Source organism: Sminthopsis crassicaudata, chromosome 5, assembly GCF_048593235.1.
Source record: "Sminthopsis crassicaudata isolate SCR6 chromosome 5, ASM4859323v1, whole genome shotgun sequence".
NCBI classification, from domain to species: Eukaryota; Metazoa; Chordata; class Mammalia; order Dasyuromorphia; family Dasyuridae; genus Sminthopsis; species Sminthopsis crassicaudata.
The window spans coordinates 172,176,865-172,201,412 of NC_133621.1; the positions used below are offsets into that span (position 1 = coordinate 172,176,865).

General features: G+C 34.8%; 1 protein-coding gene across 2 annotated transcripts in view; it reads left to right on the plus strand.

Moving 5' to 3' along the window:
- Window positions 1–24,548, plus strand: part of ITPR2 (inositol 1,4,5-trisphosphate receptor type 2) — a 507,042-nt gene that overhangs the window by 47,147 nt on the left and 435,347 nt on the right. The window contains exon 1 of one of the 2 annotated variants that reach the window (XM_074268789.1): window positions 17,165–17,343. The exons of the other annotated variant lie outside the window; for it this stretch is intronic. Within the exon in view, the coding sequence (XP_074124890.1) occupies window positions 17,282–17,343 (62 nt within the window). The 5' untranslated portion in view covers window positions 17,165–17,281. Of the gene's footprint in view, window positions 1–17,164; window positions 17,344–24,548 lie in introns of those variants that run through there. 2 annotated transcript variants of the gene reach the window in all.

Consider the following 24,548-nt stretch of genomic DNA (forward strand, 5'->3'; position numbering starts at 1 on the left):
AAACATATTCATATTTCTCAATATATACTTCCCCTATCTTCTCCCAGAGTTCCATCCTTTACAACAAAGAATATAAGAGAAAAAGAAAGTTCAACAAAACTTACCAACATACTGAAAAAGTCTGAGTATGTGGTATTCTACACTCATGTCTCCTAGCTTTGTAAAAAATTTTATTTTCTTTGAACAAAACTTGGTCACAATAATTTCAAAACATTCAGATTTTATTGGTTTGTTGTTGTAGTTGTGCATATTTTTCTTTCTTTCCTTCTTTCTTTCTCTTTCTTTCTTTCTTTCTTTCTTTCTCTTTCTTTCTTTCTTTCTTTCTTTCTTTCTTTCTTTCCTTCTTTCTTTCTCTTTCTTTCTTTCTTTCTTTCTTTCTCTTTCTTTCTTTCTTTCTTTCTTTCTTTCTTTCTTTCTTTCTTTCTTTCTTTCTTTCTTTCTTTCTTTCTTTCTTTCTTTCTTTCTTTCTTTCTTTCTTTCTTTCTTTCTTTCTTTCTTTCTTTCTTTCTTTCTTTCTTTCTTTCTTTCTTTCTTTCTTTCTTTCTTTCTTTCTTTCTTTCTTTCTTTCCTTTTTCTCTGAGGCTGGGGTTAAGTGACTTGCCTAGGGTCACACAGCCAGGAAGTGTTAAGTGTCTGAGACCAGATTTGAACTTGGGTCCTCCTGAATTCAAGGCTGGTGCTCTATTCACTGCACCATCTAGCTGCCCCCGCATATTTTTTTTTGATTCTGTTTGATTTATATCAATTCATATATCTTCTCATTGCATACATGTCAAAATCTTTCAAGATGCAATTAGTGACTAAGATGATAGGAAAAGATAATGACAAATGTTGGAGGGGATGTGGGAAAACTAGGACACCAATACCAAAAAAAAAAACCTAAAAAAACAAAAAACCCCCCCAAAAACTGAGTTGAATTGATTCTGAAGAGCAATTTGGAACTATGCCCAAAGGGCTATCAAAATGTGCATACTCTTTTATCCAATGGTGAGCTTATATCCCAAAGAAATCATAAAGGAGGGGAAGGGATCCACATGTACAAAAATGTTTGTGGCAGCTCTCTTTGTAGTGACAAGAAAGTAGAAACTGAGTGGATGCCCATTAGTTGGAAAATGGCTGAATAAGTAATAGTATATGAATGTTATGGAATATTATTCTTTTTTTTTTTTTTTTTTTTAGTTTGATAACTGATTTTTTTTTTAAATTTTTTTTATTATATATATATATATTTTATAATATTATCCCTTGTATTCATTTTTCCAAATTACCCCCCCTCCCCTATTCCCTCCCCCCGACGACAGGCAATACCATACATTTTACATATGTTACAATATAGTCTAAGTACAATACATGTGTGTGAATATCATTTTCTTGTTGCACAATAAACATTAGAATCCGAAGGTACATGCAACCTGGGCAGACAGATATTAGTGCTAACAATTTACATTCCCCTCCCTGTGTTTCTTCTCTGGGTGTATCTACCTCTGTCCATCATTGATCAACTGGAAGTGAGTTGGATCTTCTTTATGTTGAAGATTTCCACTTCCATCAGAATACATCCTCATACAGTATCGTTGTTGAAGTATACAGTGATCTTCTGGTTCTGCTCATTTCACTCAGCATCAGTTGATTTAAGTCTCTCCAGGCCTCTCTGTATTCCTCCTGCTGGTCATTTCTTACTGAGCAATAATATTCCATAACCTTCATATACCACAATTTACCAAACCATTCTCCAACTGATGGACATCCATTCATCTTCCAGTTTCTAGCTACAACAAAAAGAGCTGCCACAAACATTTTGGCACATATATGTCTCTTTCCGCTCTTTAGTATTTCTTTGGGATATAATCCCAGTAGTAGCGCTGCTGGGTCAAAGGGTATGCACAGTTTGATAACTTTTTGGGCATAATTCCAGATTGCTCTCCAGAATGGCTGGATTCTTTCACAACTCCACCAGCAATGTATTAGTGTCCCAATTTCCCCACATCCCCTCCAACATTTGTCATTATTTGTTCCTGTCATCTTAGCCAATCTGACAGGTGTGTAGTGGTATCTCAGAGTGGTCTTAATTTGCATTTCTCTGATCAGTAGTGATTTGGAACACTCTTTCATGTGAGTGGATATAGTTTCAATTTCTTCCACTGAGAATTGTCTGTTCATATCCTTTGACCATTTATCAATTGGAGAATGGTTTGGTTTCTTATAAATTATGGTCAGTTCTCTATATATTTTGGAAATGAGACCTTTGTCAGAACCTTTGTTTTTAAAAATATTTTCCCAATTTGTTACTTCCCTTCTAATCTTGTTTGCATTAGTATTATTTGTACAGAAACTTTTTAGTTTGATGTAATCAAAATCTTCTATTTTGTGATCAATAATGATCTCTAGTTCTCCTCTGGTCATAAATTCCTTCCTCCTCCACAAGTCTGAGAGGTAGATTATCCTCTGTTCCTCTAATCTATTTATTATCTCCCTCTTTATGCCTAAATCATGGACCCATTTTGATCTTATCTTGGTATATGGTGTTAAGTGTGGATCCATATCTAATTTCTGCCATACTAATTTCCAGTTTTCCCAACAGTTTTTTCCGAATAATGAATTTTTATCCCTAATGTTGGAATCTTTGGGTTTGTCAAAGATTAGATTGCTATAGATGTACCCTTTTTTGTCCTTTGTATCTAATCTGTTCCACTGATCTACCGGTCTATTTCTTAGCCAATACCAAATGGTTTTGGTGACTGCTGCTATATAATATAGCTTTAGATCAGGTACACTTAGACCACCTTCCTCTGAGTTTTTTTTCATTAGTTCCCTTGCAATTCTTGACCTTTTATTCTTCCATATGAATTTTGTTGTTATTTTTTCTAGGTCATTAAAATAGTTTCTTGGGAGTCTGATTGGTATAGCACTAAATAAATAGATTAGTTTGGGGAGTATTGTCATCTTTATTATATTCGCTCGGCCTATCCAAGAGCACTGAATGTCTTTCCAATTATTTAAATCTGATTTTATTTTTGTGGCAAGTGTTTTGTAATTTTTCTCATATAATTCCTGACTTTTCTTTGGTAGATGGATTCCCAAATATTTTATACTATCAACATTTGTTTGGAATGGAATTTCTCTTTGTATCTCTTGCTGTTGCATTTTGTTAGTGATATATAAAAATGCCGAGGATTTATGTGGATTTATTTTGTATCCTGCCACTTTGCTGAAATTTTGAATTATTTCTAGTAGCTTTTTAGCAGAGTCTTTGGGGTTCTCTAAGTATACCATCATGTCATCTGCAAAAAGTGATAGTTTAATTTCCTCATTTCCTACTCTAATTCCTTGAATCTCTTTCTCGGCTCTTATTGCCGAGGCTAGCGTTTCTAGTACTATATTGAATAGTAATGGTGATAGTGGGCAACCTTGTTTCACTCCTGATCTTACTGGGAAAGGTTGCAGTTTATTTCTATTGCATATTGTGCTTACTGACGGTCTTAAATATATACTCCTGATTATTCTAAGGAATAATCCATTTATTCCTATACTCTCAAGAGTTTTTTGGAATATTATTCTATAAGAAATGACCAGCAGGATGATTTCAGAGAGGCCTGGAGAGACTTACAGGAACTGATTCTGGGTGAAATGAGCAGGACCAGGAGATCAATCTGTACTTCAACAACAATACTGTATGATGATCAATTCTGATGGACGTGGCCATTTTCAACAATGAGATGATTCAGGCCAGTTCCAATGATCCGGTGAAGAGAGCCATCTGTATCCAAAGAGAGGACTGTGGGAACTGAGTGTAGATCACAGCATAGTATTTTCAATCCTTTTGTTGTTGGCTTACATTTTTTCTTTCTCATTTTCCCCATTTTTTGATCTGATTTTTCTTGTGCAGTAAAATATTTGTGGAAATATGTATAGAGGAAATGCTCATGTTTTAACATATATTGGATGACTTGCCATCCAGGGGATGGGGGTAGAGAGAAGGGAGAGAAAAAATTTGGAACACAAGGTTTTGCAAGCGTGACTGTTGAAAATTATCCATGCATATTTTTTGAGTATAAAAAGCTTTAATAAAAAAATAAAGATGCAATTAAAAAGATGTTTGTATGATTAATGATTAATGATGTAATTATTAATATCAAGTGAAGCTTAAAGGAGGCATATGTTTGGCAAGATGTTTGTCATGGAAGATTCCCCGGCACAATGCCTAAATAGGAGAAAGATTCTTTATAGATTTCAATGAGATCTTCCAAGTGCTCTTGTTTTCACTAAACTCTAGAATCCCTGTTCTGGAACACTGAAGAACCATCTAAATGTGATTCATAATCACTCAAAAGAGTCCAGCCTAACTTTCCATACAGGAAAATCTAAATAGATAAAAGACATTTATTGCCTAAACTTTGACAGGAAATTTATAGATCTGATCCATGCGTATACATACCTTAGACAGACACTGCAGGTACACAGTGGACCTCACCCAGAATTAAAGAGAAGAAAGTAGATTGAATTGTCTTTGAGAATTCATGCAGTACCTTTAATGAGCCCAAACTTCTTCCTAAAAAAAATAAAACTTGGATCTTTTAAACAATAGTCTTCTCATGTTTCTATCTAAGCATAGCGGCAAGCTTAACGTTTCTATCTCCTGAATAAAGTCATTTCAGACCAGTAGCTTACATAACATGGGTGATCTGGCATTTCAGCTCTAGAGTCCCACGCTAGTTTTTCCAGGTTCATTGCAGAAATTATATCTGACCCTCTATTTAGTACATAAATGTAGTTATAAACTATTTGTAGTATATAACTCTAGCATAGCATAAGCTCTATTACTAGCTTATTACAAAGACACCAATCTAAAAGCAATTCTATTCAATTAAGATGGACAAATAATGTAAATAACAAGGAGAGTTTGCCCCCTTACACAGAGGATTTTGGTCTTCCACATTGTCCTAGGTGGAAATAGTAAACCACTCCAGTGTCTTTGCTAAGAAAACCCCAAATGGGGTCACAGAGAGCTATACATGACTCAAATGACTGAATATTTTATTCTTATGGTGTGTGTACACATGTGCATATATGTGCACATTTGCATATATGTATGTAATTTCTTTACAGATAGTAGCTATTTCATTTTTGTTTTTGTGTCCTCGGTCCCTTGGACAATGTTTGGCATAATTAAGGGCATAATAAAATCTTGTTGATTGATTTGCTTGATTGGTTAGTCTAGAATCATGAAGTCCACTGGAACTTTCTCCCATTTTTCTGCTCTGCCTGTAGCCTGCAATTTATGCTTCAAGTTGACTTTCTGTCACTGATCCTTCACTGAAACCTTGATATTTTGGAGTTTACAGGCTGTTTCTTTCTGCTTTTACTTTTTTTTTTTAATTTATTTTTTTAATTATAGTTTTTATTTACCAGATATGTGCATGGGTAATTTTACAGCATTGACAATTGCCAACCCTTTTGTTCCAATTTTTCCCTTCCTTTCCCCCCCACCCCCACCCAGTTGACAGGTTGACCAGTACATGTTAAATATGTTAAAGTATAAGTTAAATGCAATATATGTATACATGTCCATACAGTTATTTTGCTGTACAAAAAGAATCGGACTTTGAAACAGTGTACGATTACAGGCTGTTTCTTTCTTAAGTCTCAAACCCTAATCGCTCTGGCACTCATTGAGTGGTCCTCATTGATAGGTCCCAGGTCAAGCCCTACTTGGTCATTTTTGAGCCTTGATTGCTCAGAGTGCATGCAAATACCAGCGGTCTCCATGTTGGCTAGAAATCCTGAGCGTTTTCCCCTTCCCGATTATTATTAATTTTTTTGGGACTAGATAAAAGAGGGCATTCTCTGCCTCCTTTCTTATCTAGCCTTAATTACCGATTGGTCTATGCCTCAGTCAAACCGAGTCCTATTAAAGATCTTAACTTAAAAAGGCCAAGGTTCCCCATTATCTCCAGGCGTTCTGATGTATATATTGTCACTGGAATCCATATGGCTCTGGGGGAGAAAGTGAGATTGGGAATTTTGCTCAGCTCTGTCCCCCTTAAATCCAATGCATTTACTAAATCGTGACATCACCTCTCTTGTGTAATAGTCTGCCTTACAAACAAAGAGCAAACAACCCCCTTTGGCAGCTTCAGTTGAGAGGTGCTATCCTCTGCTCTTGGCTCCTCAAAAATACATCAGGATTTCTTAGATTTTGAGCCTAATCACCTGTCACTACTTTATCTTATTGCTCCTTTATTCTCACTTTTTATTTCCCCTTTCTATGCAGCATCCCTTTTGTTTTCTTCCTTTTCTAAGCTTTTTGTTGCTCTTCAGTTATTTTTTCAGTTGTGCCCAAATCTTAATGACCCGATTTGGAGTTTTCTTGGCAAAGATAAGTGGTTTGTATTTCTTTCTCCAGCTTATTTTATAGATAAGGAAAACGGAGCCATTGAGCGTCCAAGGCCAGATTTGAACTCAGGAAGGTGACTGTTCCTTACTCTAGGCCCATTTTTCAAGCTTACTCATGCTGATTTAATCTCTTGCTCAATGACTATGGCTTCAAGGTAGCGCTGGTATTTTTCTACAATGAAGAATGATTTCCCTGCCTTGTCACTATAGTTAATTGAAGGGGACAAGGAGGTACCCAGATCTTCTGCCAAAATCCTAATCCAGTGTTTTTTCCATCACACCCAAGAAAAGAAGGCAATATGAATTTCTTAAGTACCTACTAAGTGCTAGATTTTGTGCTAAGCATTTTACAAATATTATCTTATTTAATCTTCACAATAGCCCTAAGAGTTGGTGCTGTTATTACTATCATTTTACAGTTGAGGAAACTCAACTGTAAAATCATCAGTTAAGTGACTTGCTTAGGGTCACATAGTAAGTATCTTGAGTTGGATTTGAATCCAGATCTTTTCTGACTTCAGTCCCAGAACTCTATCCCCTGTACCATATAGATGCCTCTAACTAAGTCTTACCAAAGTAAATGTTGATTTAGGTACAATCAATTCTGAATGAGGGAAGCTTAAAGGACACTGTAAATAATAACCATCCCTAATTTTGGTATCACTATTCACATATAGACTATGAAGTAATATTATTGTCACCATTTTGTAGATGAAGGAGAGAAGTTAAATGCTTACATTCAAAATCCAGGATGTGGCCACAGTTGGACTGAAAACTAGCTCTTCAGGCTAAAGGCAGTATCCTTTCCATTTCACCACAGTGACTCTGAAAAGAGAGGATGATTTGTGAACATTGAATCAATTGGCATCTTGGCACTGGTGATTTGAAAAGTGTTAACAAACCACATTTGCCAGTGGATTTTAAATCTTATTTTGCTATGACCTTAGTTGGGCTAACTGCCCACAGTGTCCTATGAATAGAAAAAAAGAATAAGAGCTAGCATTTATATAGTACTTTAAATTTTGCAAAGTATTTTACAGATATTATTTTGTGCTCACAATAACCCTGGAAAGTAGGTGCTATTATTATCTCCCTTTTACAGTTTAAAAAAAACTGAAGTAGATAGAAATTGAGTGAGTTGCCCAAGGTCACACAGCTAATAAGAGTCTGAGGTTGAATTTGAATTCAGATCTTTCTAATTCTAGATCTGTTATCTACTATCATAACGATATATATCATACATGTACATGTTGTAAGCTCCTTTCCTATGTGACTAAAGAATTTCGATAAATCTTAATGCCTAATGTTCAGTTGGCATTAGTAAGGCTGTGGATATTTTATTTATTGTAGGTAAATTTCAGACTTTCTACACTAAAGGAGAAAATTTTGAGAAAATGGGTAAGACAGGGAAAATAGGTCATGTATTTGTTGAAAATTTCTAATTTGGCCAAAGGATTCCTCTTTACCTATTTAAATTCAGTAAAATTTGAAAGGCATAATTTTGAGCAAGGCTCTTTATATAAATAACATAACAAATGATAGGACATGTTTTATTAAATAAGTACTTCTCTTATTTCATCTTCTCTTTCTCCATGGTTCCAAGTTTGTTTGAAAAGACTTTTTGCTTATTAGCAATTCTTTAGGAAACACTAAGTAAGTTCATGCTAGGAAGTTGGCTTAGTGACAGCCTGTTGTTCTGCCAAATGGTTACTCTTAAGATTTGGGACTTTAGAGATGAGATTTTCTGCAAGTTTGAAGGAAGAAAGCAGAAGGAGAAAGGGGGATGGGAGAGATCCTGAAACCCTGACTTCACTGTTATAATTGTACAACATAACTTAATAACATGTCTCCCATCTCAGTCTAATTCTTGTTAGGAAAATAGAGAGCCCCTTTTCAATAATGAGATGATTCAGAGCAGTTCCAATGATCTAGAGAGCCATCTACCCTAGGCAGAGAGGATTATGGGAACTGAATGGGGTTCACAACATAACATTTTCTTTTTTTTGTTGTTTGCTTGCATTTTATTTTTTCTCTTTTTTTCAATTTGATTTGATTTTTCTTGTACAGCAAGATGATTGTATAAATATGTATGCATATATTGGATTTAACATATATTTCTACCATGTTTAACATAAAAAATAAAAAAGAAAGAAAAGTAGAGAGCCCTTAGAGAATGTAAAGACATTTAAACATAGCAGTGATATGAATATTTTTCTTGAAAATGCAGCAGGGAACAAAGGAAAAAGTACTGACTTTGGAATTAGTGAGCCTGAGTTCAAATGGCTACCTGTGATACTTACTTTATTACCTTGGGATTAATTTTCCTTTTCTGTTAAGTGAGGAGATTTCACAGCTGAATTCTGAGGGTACTTTTAGGTCAGATCTCTGATTCTAAGATTAAAGAAAAGAAGCATTACTTATTAATATGTAAGTAGAGCAAAAGTAAGTGTACTGCATAAGAGAACCAAAGAGAGAAAAGGATTTCGGTTACAGACAGACCTTGGATGAGATAAGCCTTTTTCATTCTTTTATCTCCCACAGTTTCTTCAGATAAGACTTAAATAAGACCAGAGGTAGATAATCAACAAACATAAACTATGTGCCAGACACTAGTGGGGAAAGTTATTATTTAGGATATCCCACAATCTTAGTGTTTTGGGGGATATCCTGTGTATATTGCAGAAGGCACTACACTTCTCCCTAAATAATTATATACTCTTTGATAAAGCTGGCAGCGTGTAAACCAGAAGTACTGTACAGTAAAAGAATTGTTGGAGTCCTTTAATGGATATATTTGTTGCTTCTAATTTGCAGTTATGAATGACATGTCAGAGTGCTAAGCTGAAAACTAGAAGCTTTGGAGACTGACAATTCTGCTTTGAACCTTCCCATTGCTTTGACCAGAGAGGATGAATTAATTACTAAACTTTGCTTGCTTCCATGTTACCCTTAAGTTGGGGAATTAAAGAAGCTTCTCTAAAATTTGGGTAATAGGGGAAATCACTAATTATGGCTATGTTGGTTTGTAAGATCTCTCCAAATGAAAAAAAAAAAAAGGTTTCAGAAGATAAAGTTTTTGTTTGTTTTGTTTTAACCCATGTAAAATCATCTTTGAGCTTGCTGTTGTAAAATAAAAATATAACAGTACCAGAAATGAAACTGGCCTAGTATTTATTTCAGCCAGGAGGCACTGTGGATAGACTGTTGGACCTAGAGTCAGAAACGCCCCACTTAGTTCAAATCCAAATATTGTTTAACTGTGAGACACTGGGCAAGTCACAATCTTTATCTGCCTCAGATTCCTTATTAGTTAGCTTGGGATAATGATAACATCCATCTCTTAAGATCATTTGTGAGGATAAAGTGAGATAATATTTACAAAGAGCTTTTTGAACCCTAACACTATGTAGCCCCAAGTTGTTATTATATGTGTCTGATATAATATAAGTAAAGTACTTCATAAAACTTTAAATGTGACATAAATTTTGGCTATTAATTTCCTTCCTCAGTGGAGAAGTACTATCAACCATCGACAACATCTTTTACTTCCATAAAATATGTGTGTGTGCGTGTGTGTGTATGTGTGTGTGTGTGTGTGTGTGTGTGTGTATATATATATATATATATATATATATATATATATATATATATATATATATATATTCTTTATGCTGATATAACATGTATCTTCATAAACACTATAAAACACTATAAAAAGTTAGCTATTAATTTCCAGTTGCAAAGTCCCATTAAGCAATATCTTTTGCTTTCTTCAGATTATTTGTGCATATATATTATTAGATATATAACCTCTCATTTAAAGGGTATGAAATAGTTTTTTCACAAGAACCTGGTGAAATAACCAGTAGAAGTATTTTTGACCTATTTTACAGATTGAAAACAGGTTGAGAGAGGTTCATTGACTTGGTCTTAGTCCCATAGCATGCAGTTCTCAGAACTGGTATTTTGACAGGACCCTAACTGGCGATCTTGGCACCTTGGGCAATCCAATGGATGGTAGAGAGATTCAGTAACAATACCTCATAGTGGATAGGGAACAGACACCAGGAAACTGAAAGAGAAAGGAGGAGCAGTTACTTTTGGTATGTGGTCATGGCAAAGATGAAGCATGTGCTTGCAGATACTTCCCTTTATTGTTCAGTCCTGAAATGTCCTGTCTGTTTTTGTGACACCATTTGGGATTCTCTTGACATAGATCTTGGAATGACTTACCATTTCTTTTCCCAATTCATTCTACAGATGAGGAACTGAGGCAAACAGTCTTAAGTAACTTGCACAGCTGAATAAATAAATGTCCGGGGCCAGATTTGAACTCACAATTACTGATTCCAGGTCCAGCATTCTATTTACTGTGCTACCTAGTTGCCCATAACTTCCTTAAAACACGAGATAATTTCCTACTTAAATTAATTATTACTGTCAACACTGTGCTACACTTAGAGATTTTTATTCTGAAGAAAGAGTTCAAATGCTTTCTCTGTCGAGTGAATGCCCATTCAGTTTGCTCTAGTGATGACTTTAGACTTTGTTCCAATTATCCTGTACCCTAGTCCTGCCTTCCTTCCAATCATACTCCACTGAGCTTCCTTATTAAACCTTCTGATTGCCATCACCACTTCCTTGGTCCATGTTCCCTTTGCTTGCTCCATTGTAATAACCTGCTCTCATTCTATGTTACATTCACTACTTGAGGATTTCTAATCATGTAGTCTTCTGGCTCAAAAAACTCGAATAGCTCAAAAACTTTCAGTAGCCCACTGAAAACTGACCAAACTTGTTAACATTCTGGATTCATCACAACCTGGCATCAATTTAACTGTTCAGCCTAATTTTATGTAAGTTCTTTTCCTTTCCTTTTCATTTGTTCAAGAAACCTGGTTTCAAATCCTGTTGTGGACCTTGGGCAAGCATGCTTAACTTCTTTGTGCCTCAGTTTCCTCATTGGCAAAATGGAGATAATTTAGCATTTACCTTTCAGAGAGTTGTAAAGATCAAATGAGAAAACATTTACAGTGTATTATAAACTTTAAAGTATTATATAAATGCTATTATTATTATTAGGTTATTATCATAGTAATCTGTGAAGAAGGAACAGATTTTGTTATAATTTTTAAAAAATGATAGTGTCTGTCCTCAAAGAATTTTAATTTTATTAGGGAAAAAACACTGTAGCAAAGTGCATAGAGCGTTCTGCTTTTTTGTTAGAAAAGTCTCATTTCAAATTTCACTGCAGAAACTTACTATTATATGACTATAGGTAAGTAAATTCACCTCTCTGACCCTTGATTTTCTAACCTATAAAACTATCCATGGGACCTAGGAGCTATGAAGATCAAATAAGGCACATCTAGGTGGTACAACGAGTAGAGTATCAGCTCTGGAATTAGAAAGATCTGAGTTCAAATGTGGCCTCAGATACTTACTGGCTGTGTGACCTTGGTCAAGTCACTTAACCCTGATTACCTCCCCCTTCTTCCTTTTGACTCCCCTCCTCACCAAATGATCAAATGAGAGCACAGGATCACAGATAAATAACTAGAAAGGATTTTGGAGGTTAACTCATTTTACAGATAACACATATAAAGTATTTTGCAAGACTTACAACTTACTAATTTCCATGATAAGTTGTCAAGTTCCGTCAATCTTTTGCAAGATCTTTTGCTTCCTTAAAATTACATATACTTGTAATATATGTGTAATATATTATATGCACATGGAATATATACATGATGCAATGTATTATATGTATATGAATCACATTTACATGACACATATGTTTAATACATACACATGTGATATACATACACACTTCATATATATATGTGTGTACCCATATGCCACCGATATTATGTGACTCTTTTAAAAGTTTACAAACCACTTTTTTTTCTCCTAAGAACCTAGAGAGATAAACTTTGCAAGCTGCATATATACAAACCTCTCACAAAACATACATACGTATGTATGTGTGTATGTCAGCTATGAGAAGATCTGAGAAAAATATAAGAAAAGGGCAAAGGAAAAAAAAAACATAAATCTAGGAAAACTTGGGGAGACACTGAGCTGTGGCGGTTAGGGACAGCTTCATCGAAGAAGTGATAGCCACATTTAATTTGGAAGGAAAAGAAGGATTTCAGTAGGTCTAGATAAGATGACATTTCAGGGATAGCACATAGTATATAAGGTGAACCTTCAAGCAAATATTGAACAAAATTGAATAATACCAAGAAGTTTAGCTTGGCTAGACTATAGAGTGTATGAAGAGGAGTTAAGTGAAATAAGATTAGAAAGGTTGGTCCAAACAAGATTGTGAAGAAACTTCATTCTCAGCTAAGAAGTTTGTACTTTTATATTTCATAGGCAATAAGGAGCCCCTGAAGGTTTTTGAGCAGGAAAGTAACCTAGTTATTTATATCTGTTTATTAGGAAAAACTATTAAGAGTGGATTAGAGAGAGTAGTTAAGAGGTTTTATAGCAGTGTAGGTGAGAGATGATGGAGTCCAGAAGCAGAAATCATGACAGTGTGAGTAAAGAGATGGACATGAGAGCAGAAAAAATGTTTTTGTGGCCTTTTCTTTTAAACAGTGTTAGGGATTTTCTTGTTAAACATCAATTATTTCAAGTGATTTCCTCTCCTTTCAGAAACAAAAAAGTTTTCATTACTATTGAGTTATTTCAGTCATGTCTGACTCTCTGTGATCCTATTTGGGTTTTTCTTGGCAAAGATACTGTCGTAGTTTGCCATTTATTTCTCCAGCTCACTTTACAGATGAGGAGACTGAGGTAGACAGTGTTAATCACTTGCCTGGGATCACACAGTTAGTAAGTTTCTGAAGACAGATTTGAACTTAGGACTTCCTGACTCCAAGTCCATTCCTCTATCCATTTCACCACCTGAAGTATAGTTAAACAAAACAAATATACATATTTAATAATACCAAGGGTTTGAGATAATATGGTTGAATAGAGAGGGAACTGGACTTGGGGTCAGTAAGCCCTCAGGCAGATTTGCCTCAAATGCAGTATCTCTGTGATCTTGAATATCTCATTCAATTTCTCTGACTACATGGTCTCTAAGGTTCCTCTATCTATAACCTTATGATTTTTCCCATTCAATTCTTTACTGCAGTGATGTCAAAGTGGCTGCAGAACTTTGGAGAGCTCCAGAATCAGATTAAAAACTAATTGGGAAATTTTTAATAAAATAAATTAAAAATATAAAATAGATTTAATTTTTTGTTTTCCAAGTTAATTAACAGAAATGTAGCCCTTTCATTTTATTTTTATTCTCCTTTTTAGAATTCACAGTTGGAGTATTACCTTTGTGAGCTCTTTGGTATTTTTCAGAATTAACATCAGTTGCATAATCTCTGTGTTTTTGGTAATTTATTTTCTGTTTTTGATAATAGCTATTTATATCAGGCATGTTGTTTCTCTGAATCTGCTTACTTTGGGCTACACAGATTCTTCCAAGCTTTTCTAACTTTCTTTGAAATTATTTCTTATGATCCAATTGTATTCCAATATGTTTATATACCATAATTTGTTCACCCTTTATCTAAATGACATTTACCTATTTTTCTTCTAGGTCTTTATTATCACAAAACATTTTTAAATGGGAATTATCTTGGATTATAATGAGTTTTGTGCTTGGTAGTGGTACTCCTGGGTTAAAAAGGATATATCCATTTGATTTTTTTAGTTTAGCTCCACATTGTTTTCTAGAATAAACTATTCATAACTACATCCCTTCTTACAGAGATCTTTTTCATCTAAAAGGAATTGCTGTGTTGAATTGAGGGGACTTCCCCTAAACCCTACACTCTTTCTAACTTTTCTATTACTACTGAAAGTGTCACCATTCTCACAACCTAATAATTGTCATTCAACTCCTCACTCTCTCTTAACCTCAGCAGTTGACAAGTGCTGCTGTTTCTACCTTTGTTGTTATTGTTTGTCCTTTTTTGTTTGAAAAGAGGCAATGACATCATTATGTGATGGGTGATGTCTTGATTTGTGAGTGAATTGGACTTAAGTAAAGTAAAGTTGTTCAAAGTCACTGCCTTCACTTTTTCTGTCAGTCACTGAAATCCAGGGGCAAGACAAAAGTTAACTTGCTCAGGATGCATTGGATGAAGCCTTTTTGATGTCTGACCAAGTTTTAAGCCATTTTCGTGGCCATTGGAACAAATTGTTCTCATCCTCCCATTCCTCAACCAGGAATCTTCACATGCTTGGTTCAGACATCCCCTAACTCACCAATAGGTTTAAGATATTGGTTACCCACAACCTGGTTTAGCCCATCTGCCAAAATGGTTTTCCTGGGATGTGATCATTGAATGTGCTACAATTCCTTGGAGCCACAGATGAGAATAAGGTGCAATATGAACACCAAAGATGGATAAGCAGTCCTGAAAAGATCTTGGAAATTCCTCACACCAAAGGTACTAGTTCTCTGTGAGCATCCTACACCCCCATACAACATATAATCATATTTTGCATGTTCCTGATCATCTAGGTATAATCCCTCATCACTTTCTGCTGGACTGGTTTCTTTTCCTTAAGTATTTCCCCATCCCTCAACTATCCTAAAGTTCAGATCTAACTATATCATCCTCTTATTCCATAAACTTCAGTGGTTCGCTACTAACTCCAGGATCAAATATCTCATTGCTTTCTAAACCCTTCATATTCTAACTCCTTGCTATCTTTTTAGTTTTCTTATACTTTACTCTGTTACATATCTTTTCCTCACCCAAGACACTCTAACTTCCACTTTCTCTAGCTATCTTATCCCCTTCCTCCCTGTCCCTTGCCTGGAATGCTCTTCCTCTTCATCCTCTAAATCTCAGCTAAAAATCATACTTTCTGTAAGAAATCTTTCCCATTCTCGTTAATCTTAGTGCCTTCCCTCTAAGATCACCTCCAGTTTATCCGGTAACTATCTTGTATATAATATAGTTGTTTGCATGTTGTTTTCATCATTTCTACTGTGAACTCCTTGAGGTCAAGGACTGTTTTTTGCCTTTCTTTGTTTCCCTAGAATTGAGCATACTACTTGGCAAACTGTAGGAACTTAATAAATGCTAATTGATTGACTGTATTCAAGTAGTGGAAAGCAGGATTAGACTAAATCTATGAATATATTCATCAACATGTTTTATGAATTAGCTTGACCAAAACTCAGAGGCTATTTTGTTTGGTCTTTCTTATATTAAAATTCAACTTTAACTCATTTTTTAGACTTGTTTTCCCTGCAAGAGCAAGTATGTATCTTCAGAAATTTATATCCTTATTATGGAGGCCTACCACTTTAAAATTTTTATAATTAGAGAACTATGGTAATTATCTTATAACCATATATAACTGGACCCCTATTGTGGGTACTTGAATAATAGTTCGACCTTATTGCACATAGCCTCCTATTCATTTAATAAGAATGATTAAAGGACAGGCAGTAAAATATATTGAGTATCTGGAAAACTTTCAATTTGCCTTTTTTTTTTTTAAGGAAAGCTGTTTTTAAAGGAAAGTTAGATTTAACATTCATCATTTGACTCATTCTCATCCTTTCTACTCTTTATTCTCTTTCCTCTGATTTTTTTTTTTAATACTCTACCAATCTTTGGATCCTTTTTCCTGCAGAGGTCATCTAATTCATTACCATATATCTGCTCAGATGACATTAGCATATCCCAGGAAGGTAGTAGTTACCTGTCTGATTGTTAAACCTCTAGAAAAAGGTTAAAACATAAGGCCCTTGCCAAAAATATATGTAACTCCTGGCATTATTTTAATGGTTCCCTATGTGTATAAAATACCCTAAAGAGCCTTCAATCCTCAACACATTAATTAAATTCTGTTATTCACAGGTATGATAGTTTCTGTGGTTTGATTCTTGAATTATATTCCTTTTGCTTTCTCTTTTTCAAAGATTTATCAATTTTAATTTCATTTTAAAATTTTAATTTAGATTAATTTTTTAAAATTTAAATTTCTAATTAAAAATACATTTCTCATTTTGTTAGTTGGCATTCTATGACAACCTTAATCTTTGTCTCTTAGCCTTATAATCAATTCCTTAGCTTTTTAATCACTGATTAAAAGGAACAGTTAAGATATTGTAGGTGTGGGCATTCCCTTCCATCAGGATAATCTGGATGCATAGCATATATGCTATGCAATTTTTGGTCTTATTCTTCCTTAGGTCCTCTATGGAGGATTTAGCCAACTTGCTGGAGACAATTCTGTGGGACTTTTTTACATTTTAAGGTTAATCAGTGGTGATCTCTGGCTGTTCAACCTTGTAGAGTCAATTAAATGTTGACATTTGTAACAATGGCCCTCAATTAGCTGAAAATGTAAAGTCTTTGCTTATTTATATTTACTTTATGCTTTTCTGATACCTTTTAAATACATTATACCTTGTTGGCTCCAAACATAAAGGCAGTCACTTGTGCTTAAATAATAATGTAACTTCTCTACCCTCCAGCTCTCTGAGAACAGGGGCAGGTTTTTTGTCCTTTAAAGATTGTGGGAACTGATCTATAGTTTGTTAGAGGTTTTTCTGGCCAAGCAACTTCTCTTGCCAATTGTTTCCTCTTAGGTACGGCTTTTCTTTAATGTGTTCTTTGCCAGGAAGTGGTAATTAAATTCTTAAACTGCTGTTTCTTAGAGGAGGTAGAACCCTTAAAGCAAAGAGCCTACCCAGGTGAGTCCTGAGGGCTACAGAGGATATTACCACTAGCAATTCTTTACTGGAAATTAAAAGGAAAGAGCATACATAAATGACTGGTCATCCTAGCTGGTACCAATTTATTATTTTTGAGTTTGTTCTTACTTTTCTTTTTCTGTTATACTTTTACTTATTATGTATTTAGATGGAATTAGACCAAACAAAATGGGATTGAGACAGTTTCATCATTGCTACAGGTTTGTTCCAGCTTTTTACTTCAAGATCTTATAGGTGGCACCTCAATAATCTATTTACTATTCTTTCCCCTTTTATGTAATAACCCTTTTTAACTTTTGTAAGGAGTGGGAGAGAATATTTTTCTGATAATTATCCAAATTCTGATCCTTGTTGGTCTCAGGGATAAATGTAAACACCTGTATCTATATTTAAAAAAATCAAGTACATAAATAGAGAACGAGAAAATGATGGTTGGGCATGTATATTTTTTAAAAAATTGATCAAAATTCAATTTGAGTGTAATGTAATTGCAAAGAGCATTAATGCTTTCCTAAGCATTTCCTAGGAAGTGAGAAGTGACAAAATTAAGGGAAATTATGGTCCCACTGCATTTAATGTTGAGCAGCGTTTACTTGAAGCACTGAATTCAATTTTGAATAGCACTGTTAAATTGTTAAAGAGGGGTGCTGACAAAATTGTGTATACTAGAAACCAACCAGGATAGAGAAGAGTTTCTGGAAACTTGGTCATATTAGGAAGAGATGAAGAACTTCATAAGTTTAGCCCTAGAGAGGAGAAGAGGTGGGAAGACACATGTCCCTTCAAACATTTGTAGGAATGTCATGTGAAAGGGTTGTTTTGTGTTGTATCACAGAGCCAAGTAGCATCAATGAATGAGTGTTACAAGGAGGTGGGTTTCATCTAAATGTAAGGAAGAACTTCTTACCAATTAAAACTGTCCAACAGGGAAATGATCAGCTTTGGGAAGTATTGGTTCTTTGCTCCTGGAAAGAGATGACCCCAAATCAGGTATATTGTAGAAGGAAATACTCATACTGTGGGAAATTGAATTAGATAATTTTAAGGGCCTTTAAAACTGTAAGATTTTATCATTTTGTGATTCTAACTCTCTTTGAATGTTATTTCCTCTAATTGACAATCTATAGTCATGGCATTTTTAGAAAGCCTCATAAGGACTTAAATATTGGGTACAATGAAATTTATTTTCTATTTTAATATTAATGGAATAACAGATTTAGAGCTAGAAGAGAACTTAACTTAAATTAAATTAATTTTATAGGTGAGGGAACTGAGATCCAAAAGGATAAACTAAAGATCCACATAAAAATTAAATCTCAGATCTAGGATTTGAACTGTTGTCCTCTGATCATGCTTTTACTAATAAAATTTGAAGCATTAAGAGTATTATTAAGACATTCCTCATGTAATGTAGGAAAATTCCCTAGGCTATTGTCTAAAAAGGTTGGGCATTAGTGGATTAAAGGCTTCTTTTAATTTAAGCAGCCAAAAGGAAGGGTAGGAACGGAAAGAAGAGAGAAGGTGTTGACTGGCCTCCAAGAGAACCTTGTAAAACAATGGTTATCTTGTGGTTTTCTTGGTAGTTTTTGTAAACATGTAATGACATGGAGTCTCAATGATACGGTGTCATGATAAAGACATTGTAAGTGGGGTAGTTCTTTTGTGATATATTACAGCTTTTCTTATAACTGCGCCAACTCAGGATCCTAATATTTGTTACTGGGGAAATTATAAAATTTGTATGAAATAGAAACTGTTAATTGTACATTAAGGATGTAGAACCTCAGATTTTATAGAACTCCTTTAATAGAATGAGTTCAGCTTAGGAGGTGAGAAAAAGTGGTTTGCTTTTTTTCTTCAGGAAAAAGTTCAGCTGCTTAATGAACATGGACATCCTGCCAACAATGCATAGAGGGGATAAGCATAGAAACAGTGGTTGGGAAAACAGAGGTTTTGTAGTTCCCATAGAATGTTTGTTTCTTAGTCATTTGTATTAATATTCTTGGCATTTAATTAGTGAATGGAGATCTAGTAAGTAGGCAGACTTCATTCCTCTATTAGGGCTGTTGTTTAATAATAAAAAACAAAATGATTCTGTAAATCATAGTAAGTAGGATAATTATCTTCAGAGACAAATTCATAAAATAAGATTCATATTTTTATTTCATGTGATTGACAAGAATACAACATAGCTACTGACAATTATTGGAAGAATTTATATGTGTGTACATATTTATATACACATATATACATATATTGTTCAATGATCAAAATATGAACCTTATTGTTAGGTCTGCAAAAGTGAAGTATAATTGAGAGCCATACATTTATTTAATATCTCTAGACATTAAGGAGAACCAATTTATACTATTTAGGCTCTTAGCACAGTGTCTTGTAAGCCAAGACATTTTTTTCCTCAATAGTATTTTATTTTCCAATTATATGTAAAGATAGTTTTCAGCATTAATTTTTGTAAGACTTTGAGTTCCCCAATTTTTTTCTCCCTCCCTCCCTTGCCACCTGACAGCAAGCAATATGACATAGATTATACATGTACAATCATTTAAAATACATTTCCATATTTGTCATATTGTTAAAGCAAAATCAGAACAAAAGGAAAAATCACAAGAAAGAAAAAGCAAACAAAAAGGTAAAAACAGTATGCTTCTATTCAGTCTCCAGAGTCCTTTCTCTGGATGCAGATGGGCTTTTCTATCCTAAGTCTATTGGAATTGTCTTCATTATCTTGCTAAGAAGAGCTGTTTATCATAATTGATCATCACATAATCTTGCTGTTACTCTGAACAACTTCATTCAACTTCAGTTCATGTAAGTTTTTCCAAGCTTTTCTGAAATCAGCCTGCTCATCATTTTTTACAGAACAATAATATTCCATTATATTCATATACTGTAACTGTCAGTCATTCCCCAATTAATGGGTATCTACTCATTTTCCAATTCTTAAGGCAAGATACTTAATATATGTTTTTCGAATTGAATTAAAAGGTGCAAGTATCTGATTCAAGGCAGAGGTACTGCATTAATTTGTTATAAAAATGTTTAATATTTCAACTTAAGTTTGGATGTTAAATTGGTTGAAATCAGCACATCTTATTTTTTCCCTAGTCAACAGTTATTTGGAAGGATGTATCTCTCATCAATTCTCAAGTAGATTTCTGATAGTCCTTCTGTCTTTACATTAAAAATCCATGATGTTCAAACCTGGTCACATTTTGTAAATTGACAGATTATTCTTTGTAAAGAGCTTGGAAAGAGTGTGGGGTGAAGATTAAGAAGATGATAATATTAGCATTTGTGTAATATTTTAAGTTTTGGAAAGTGCTTTACATAAGTTATCTCATTTGTGAATGAAGAATGGAATGGCAGGGAAAAGGTATATATGAACAATAATTTGGGAGGGAAATAAGGGGGGAGAGAGAGAGAGAGAGAGAGAGAGAGAGAGAGAGAGAGAGAGAGAGAGAGAGAGAGAGAGAGAGAGAGAGAGAGAGAGAGAGAGAGAGATAAAAGGAGAAAGAGAAAAGTAGTTCAGAATTTGCCTTCTATGGAATGAAGGAACAATTGATTGGGACCTCTAGGGTCCTTTGATGATTGAGCACTCTATTATTTTAGCGATAGTAGTATCAGCTTGCATGGCTGATCAGTAAAAACATAGGAAAGCTGGAGAAATAGGTAATAAGGATTTCTGTCTCAGTGTTTTGGTCAGTAAATAACTGATATTCTCATCCCCCAGGTTCAGCTGTATCTGTTCTGTAGCTTTTCCCCAAGATGATAGTTAATAAAGAATACTCAGAAGATATTCTAGATATTGAACACGCACTTGAATCCAAATCCCTGCATCCCTGGCACATGTTCTAGTAGCTCTGGGGGTCTGTGACCCTTAACGTATCTACTTGCATCTCAGATGGATATGTGTCTTCTTGGATGTTGCCTCTCTGGTGTTTCTGCTTTTTTTTTCTTTTCTTTTTTCTTTTCTTTTCTTTCTGTTCTTTTTTCTTTTCTTTCTGTTCTTTCTTTCCTTCTGTTCTTTCTGTTCGTTCTTTTTCCTTCCTTCCTTCCTTCCTTCCTTCCTTCCTTCCTTCCTTCCTTCCTTCCTTCCTTCCTTCCTTCCTTCCTTCCTTCCTTCCTTCCTTCCTTCCTTCCTTCCTTCCTTCCTTTCTGTCTTTCTGTCTTTCTTGCTTCCTTCCTTCCTTCCTTCCTTCCTTCCTTCCTTCCTTCCTTCCTTCCTTCCTTCCTTCCTTCCTTCCTTCCTTTCTGTCTTTCTTCCTTCCTTCCTTCCTTCCTTCCTTCCTTCCTTCCTTCCTTCCTTCCTTCCTTCCTTCCTTCCTTCCTTCCTTCCTTCCTTCCTTCCTTCCTTCCTTTCTGTCTGTCTTTCTTTCTTTCTTTCTGTCTGTCTGTCTGTCTTTCTTTCTGTCTGTCTGTCTTTCTTTCTTTCTTTCCTGAGGCAATTGGGGTTAAGTGACTTGCCTAAGGTCACACAACTAGAAAGTGGTAAGTGTCTGAGACCAGATTTGAAGTGCTGACTTCTGGGCTGGTGCTGCCCCGTGTTTCTGCTTTCTTGGGGCATAGAACTGGATATGGGAATGGTTTATTTTGTTTTAAATTTATTTTTTAAAGGAATAGTGTGATTCTTTAATCTATAGACCAATATAAACAGCGTGATTGATTTTTGGGTAAATTTTAGAATGAATTGTTTTAAAGGGATTGAATCTTTAGATGGAAAACAGTGATCACTAAAAGAAAGAAACCTAGTTTATGAGAGCAGGTAATGTCAAAATAGTGCCATTTCATAATTTTTATTTTAAAAAACATATCACGGATAATTTGACAATAATGATCCTTGCATAGCTTTGTGCTTCAGATTATCTCTTCCTCCCCCCCACCCCCTCCTCTAGATGGCAAGTAATCCAATATATGTTGAACATGTTAAATCCAGTATGTATAAACATTTATATAATTCTTTTGCTGCACAAGAGAAATCAGATCAAAAAAAGAAAGTAAATGAGTAAGAAAACAGAATGCAAACGAACACCAGAGAGAGTGAAAATGCTATGTTGTGGTCCACACTCAGTTCCTACAGTCGTCTCTCTGGGTGTAGATGGTTCTCTTCCTCAATGCACTGGTTTGAATCATCTCATTGTTGAAGAGAGCCATGTCCATAAGAATTGATCATTGTATAATCTTGTTGCCATGTATAATGATCTCCTGGCCCTGCTTATTTCACTCAGCATGTTCATGTAAGTCTCTCCAGCCCTTTCTGAAATCATCCTCCTGATCATTTCTTATAGAACAATAATATTCCAGAACATTCACATACCATAATTTATTCAGCCATTCTCCAACTGAAATTCAGTTTCGAGTTTCTTGCCATTACAAAGAGGGCTGCCACAAACATTTTGGCACATATAGGTCCCTTTCCTTTCTTTAAGATCTCTTTAGGATATAAGCCCAGTAGTAACACTGCTGGGTCAAAGGGTATGCACAGTCTGATAGCTTTTTGAACATAGTTCCAAACTGCTTTCCAGAATGGTTGGATCCATTCACAACTCCACCAGCAATGTATCAGTGTCCCAGTTTTTCCACACCCCTCACCAAAATCTGTAATTGTCTTTTCCTGTCATCTTAGCCAATCTCAGAGGTTGTAGTGGTATCTCAGAGATGATCTAATTAGCATTTCTCTGATCAATAGTGATTTGGAGCACCTTTTCATATGATTAGAAATAGTTTTAATTTCTTCATCTGAAAATTATCTGTTCAATATCCTTTGACTATCAATTGGAGAATGTCTTATATTCTTATAAGTTTGAGTCAATTCTCTACATATTTTAGAAATGAGGTCTTTTAGATAGTTATTTCTCTGTTATTTCTAAGAATATGCATTCTTAAGTTCATATTTGTGGCCCTGGGACAGCACAATTTTTTTTTATTGGATTGAATATGGAAATCTCTTTGGTGAAAGTGGGTAAGTTAGTCCTTATAGCTTCATAAAACTTAAGTTGCATATCTCTGATTTTGAGAATTACAGCCATTCACACCTAGAAGAGGCTTTAGAGATCATCCAGTTTAAGGAATGTATATCACATAATGGTGGTACAACTTCCTCAAGATCACATAGATAGTAGTTTTTAGTGACACCAACCAGTTCAGGTGGTCAGGGATGAATAATATACTATAGGCTAGGACCTGAGATCATAGATTTTTCTATAACATAAAATAGGGTAATTATCATTCCATGACAGCAGAAAAATCAAGAGACATGAAGACAGAAAACACCATTTGACTTGACAATGATGACCATCAAGGGACCAGATAAATAATTATAAGGATAGAAATTAGAATATAAGACCTGACTATGAGCAGTAGTTCAGGAAGAGATATGACAAATTTGACAAAGAAAGAACAGGGAGATGGAACAGTAAAGGTATTGAAGAGTCAAGTAAAGGTTGTAATTTAGGATAGTAGATACTTAAAATGTTTGTAGATACATGAGAAGGAGCTTGAAAGTTACTGAAAATGCAAGAGAGAGGGAATGATGGATGTAGTATGTTCATGGAGGAGATAGAAAGAAATGTGGATCAAATGTTAGATAGAAAAATTAGACCTGGAAATGATGGACACATTCTTCTGAGACAGGAAAGTAGTAGAGATAGATGAATATACAGAGAGATTCTGAAGGAGAGATCAGGGAAGTTAAGAGAATTTAGTCTCAATCTATTAGAAATATGCAGGGGGCAAGGGTGTTTTGGGATGATTAGATTTGGGCAAATGCTATCAGGAACACAACAGGGAGGGAGTAAACATGAGATGAATAACTGAAATGCTGAGTAACACCTGAGATTCAAACAAAACAAAACAAAACAAAACATGAATTTAATGTGGAACACATGACCAACAACTACATGCCTTTCTTTAACTCTGTTTAGCATCCCTAGAGCAGTAACTGAGAAAGCTCTACATGGGACATAACTAAGAATTTATTTATTTGTTTGTTTGTTTGTTTATTGTCCAAGATTCTTTGATTTCATAGGTGTGGGATAGGAATTCCTTCTTCAATTTCAGATCAGTGTTCCTGACAACTTTCTAAGATGATAAGTTGCTGTTTTCCTCACTAGAAAATCTTGTAACTGCCATGAGGGCATGTTTGGGGATATAGTCTGTGCAGTAATGACTTTACTAGTAGGATTATAAGAAATGCCAATGGAATGGGCAAAGTCAAATTCAATGGAAAAATACCTAAAGGCAAAATATTTATAAGCCAATCCATAACCTGTCTTAAATGCATGTGAGATTTCTACAATGGAAAAATGGTTTATCATATATCTAGCTGCTTCTCCAGTTTGGAATAAATCCATAATGTCCATTGGTCTTAAATTAAATTTCAAACCAT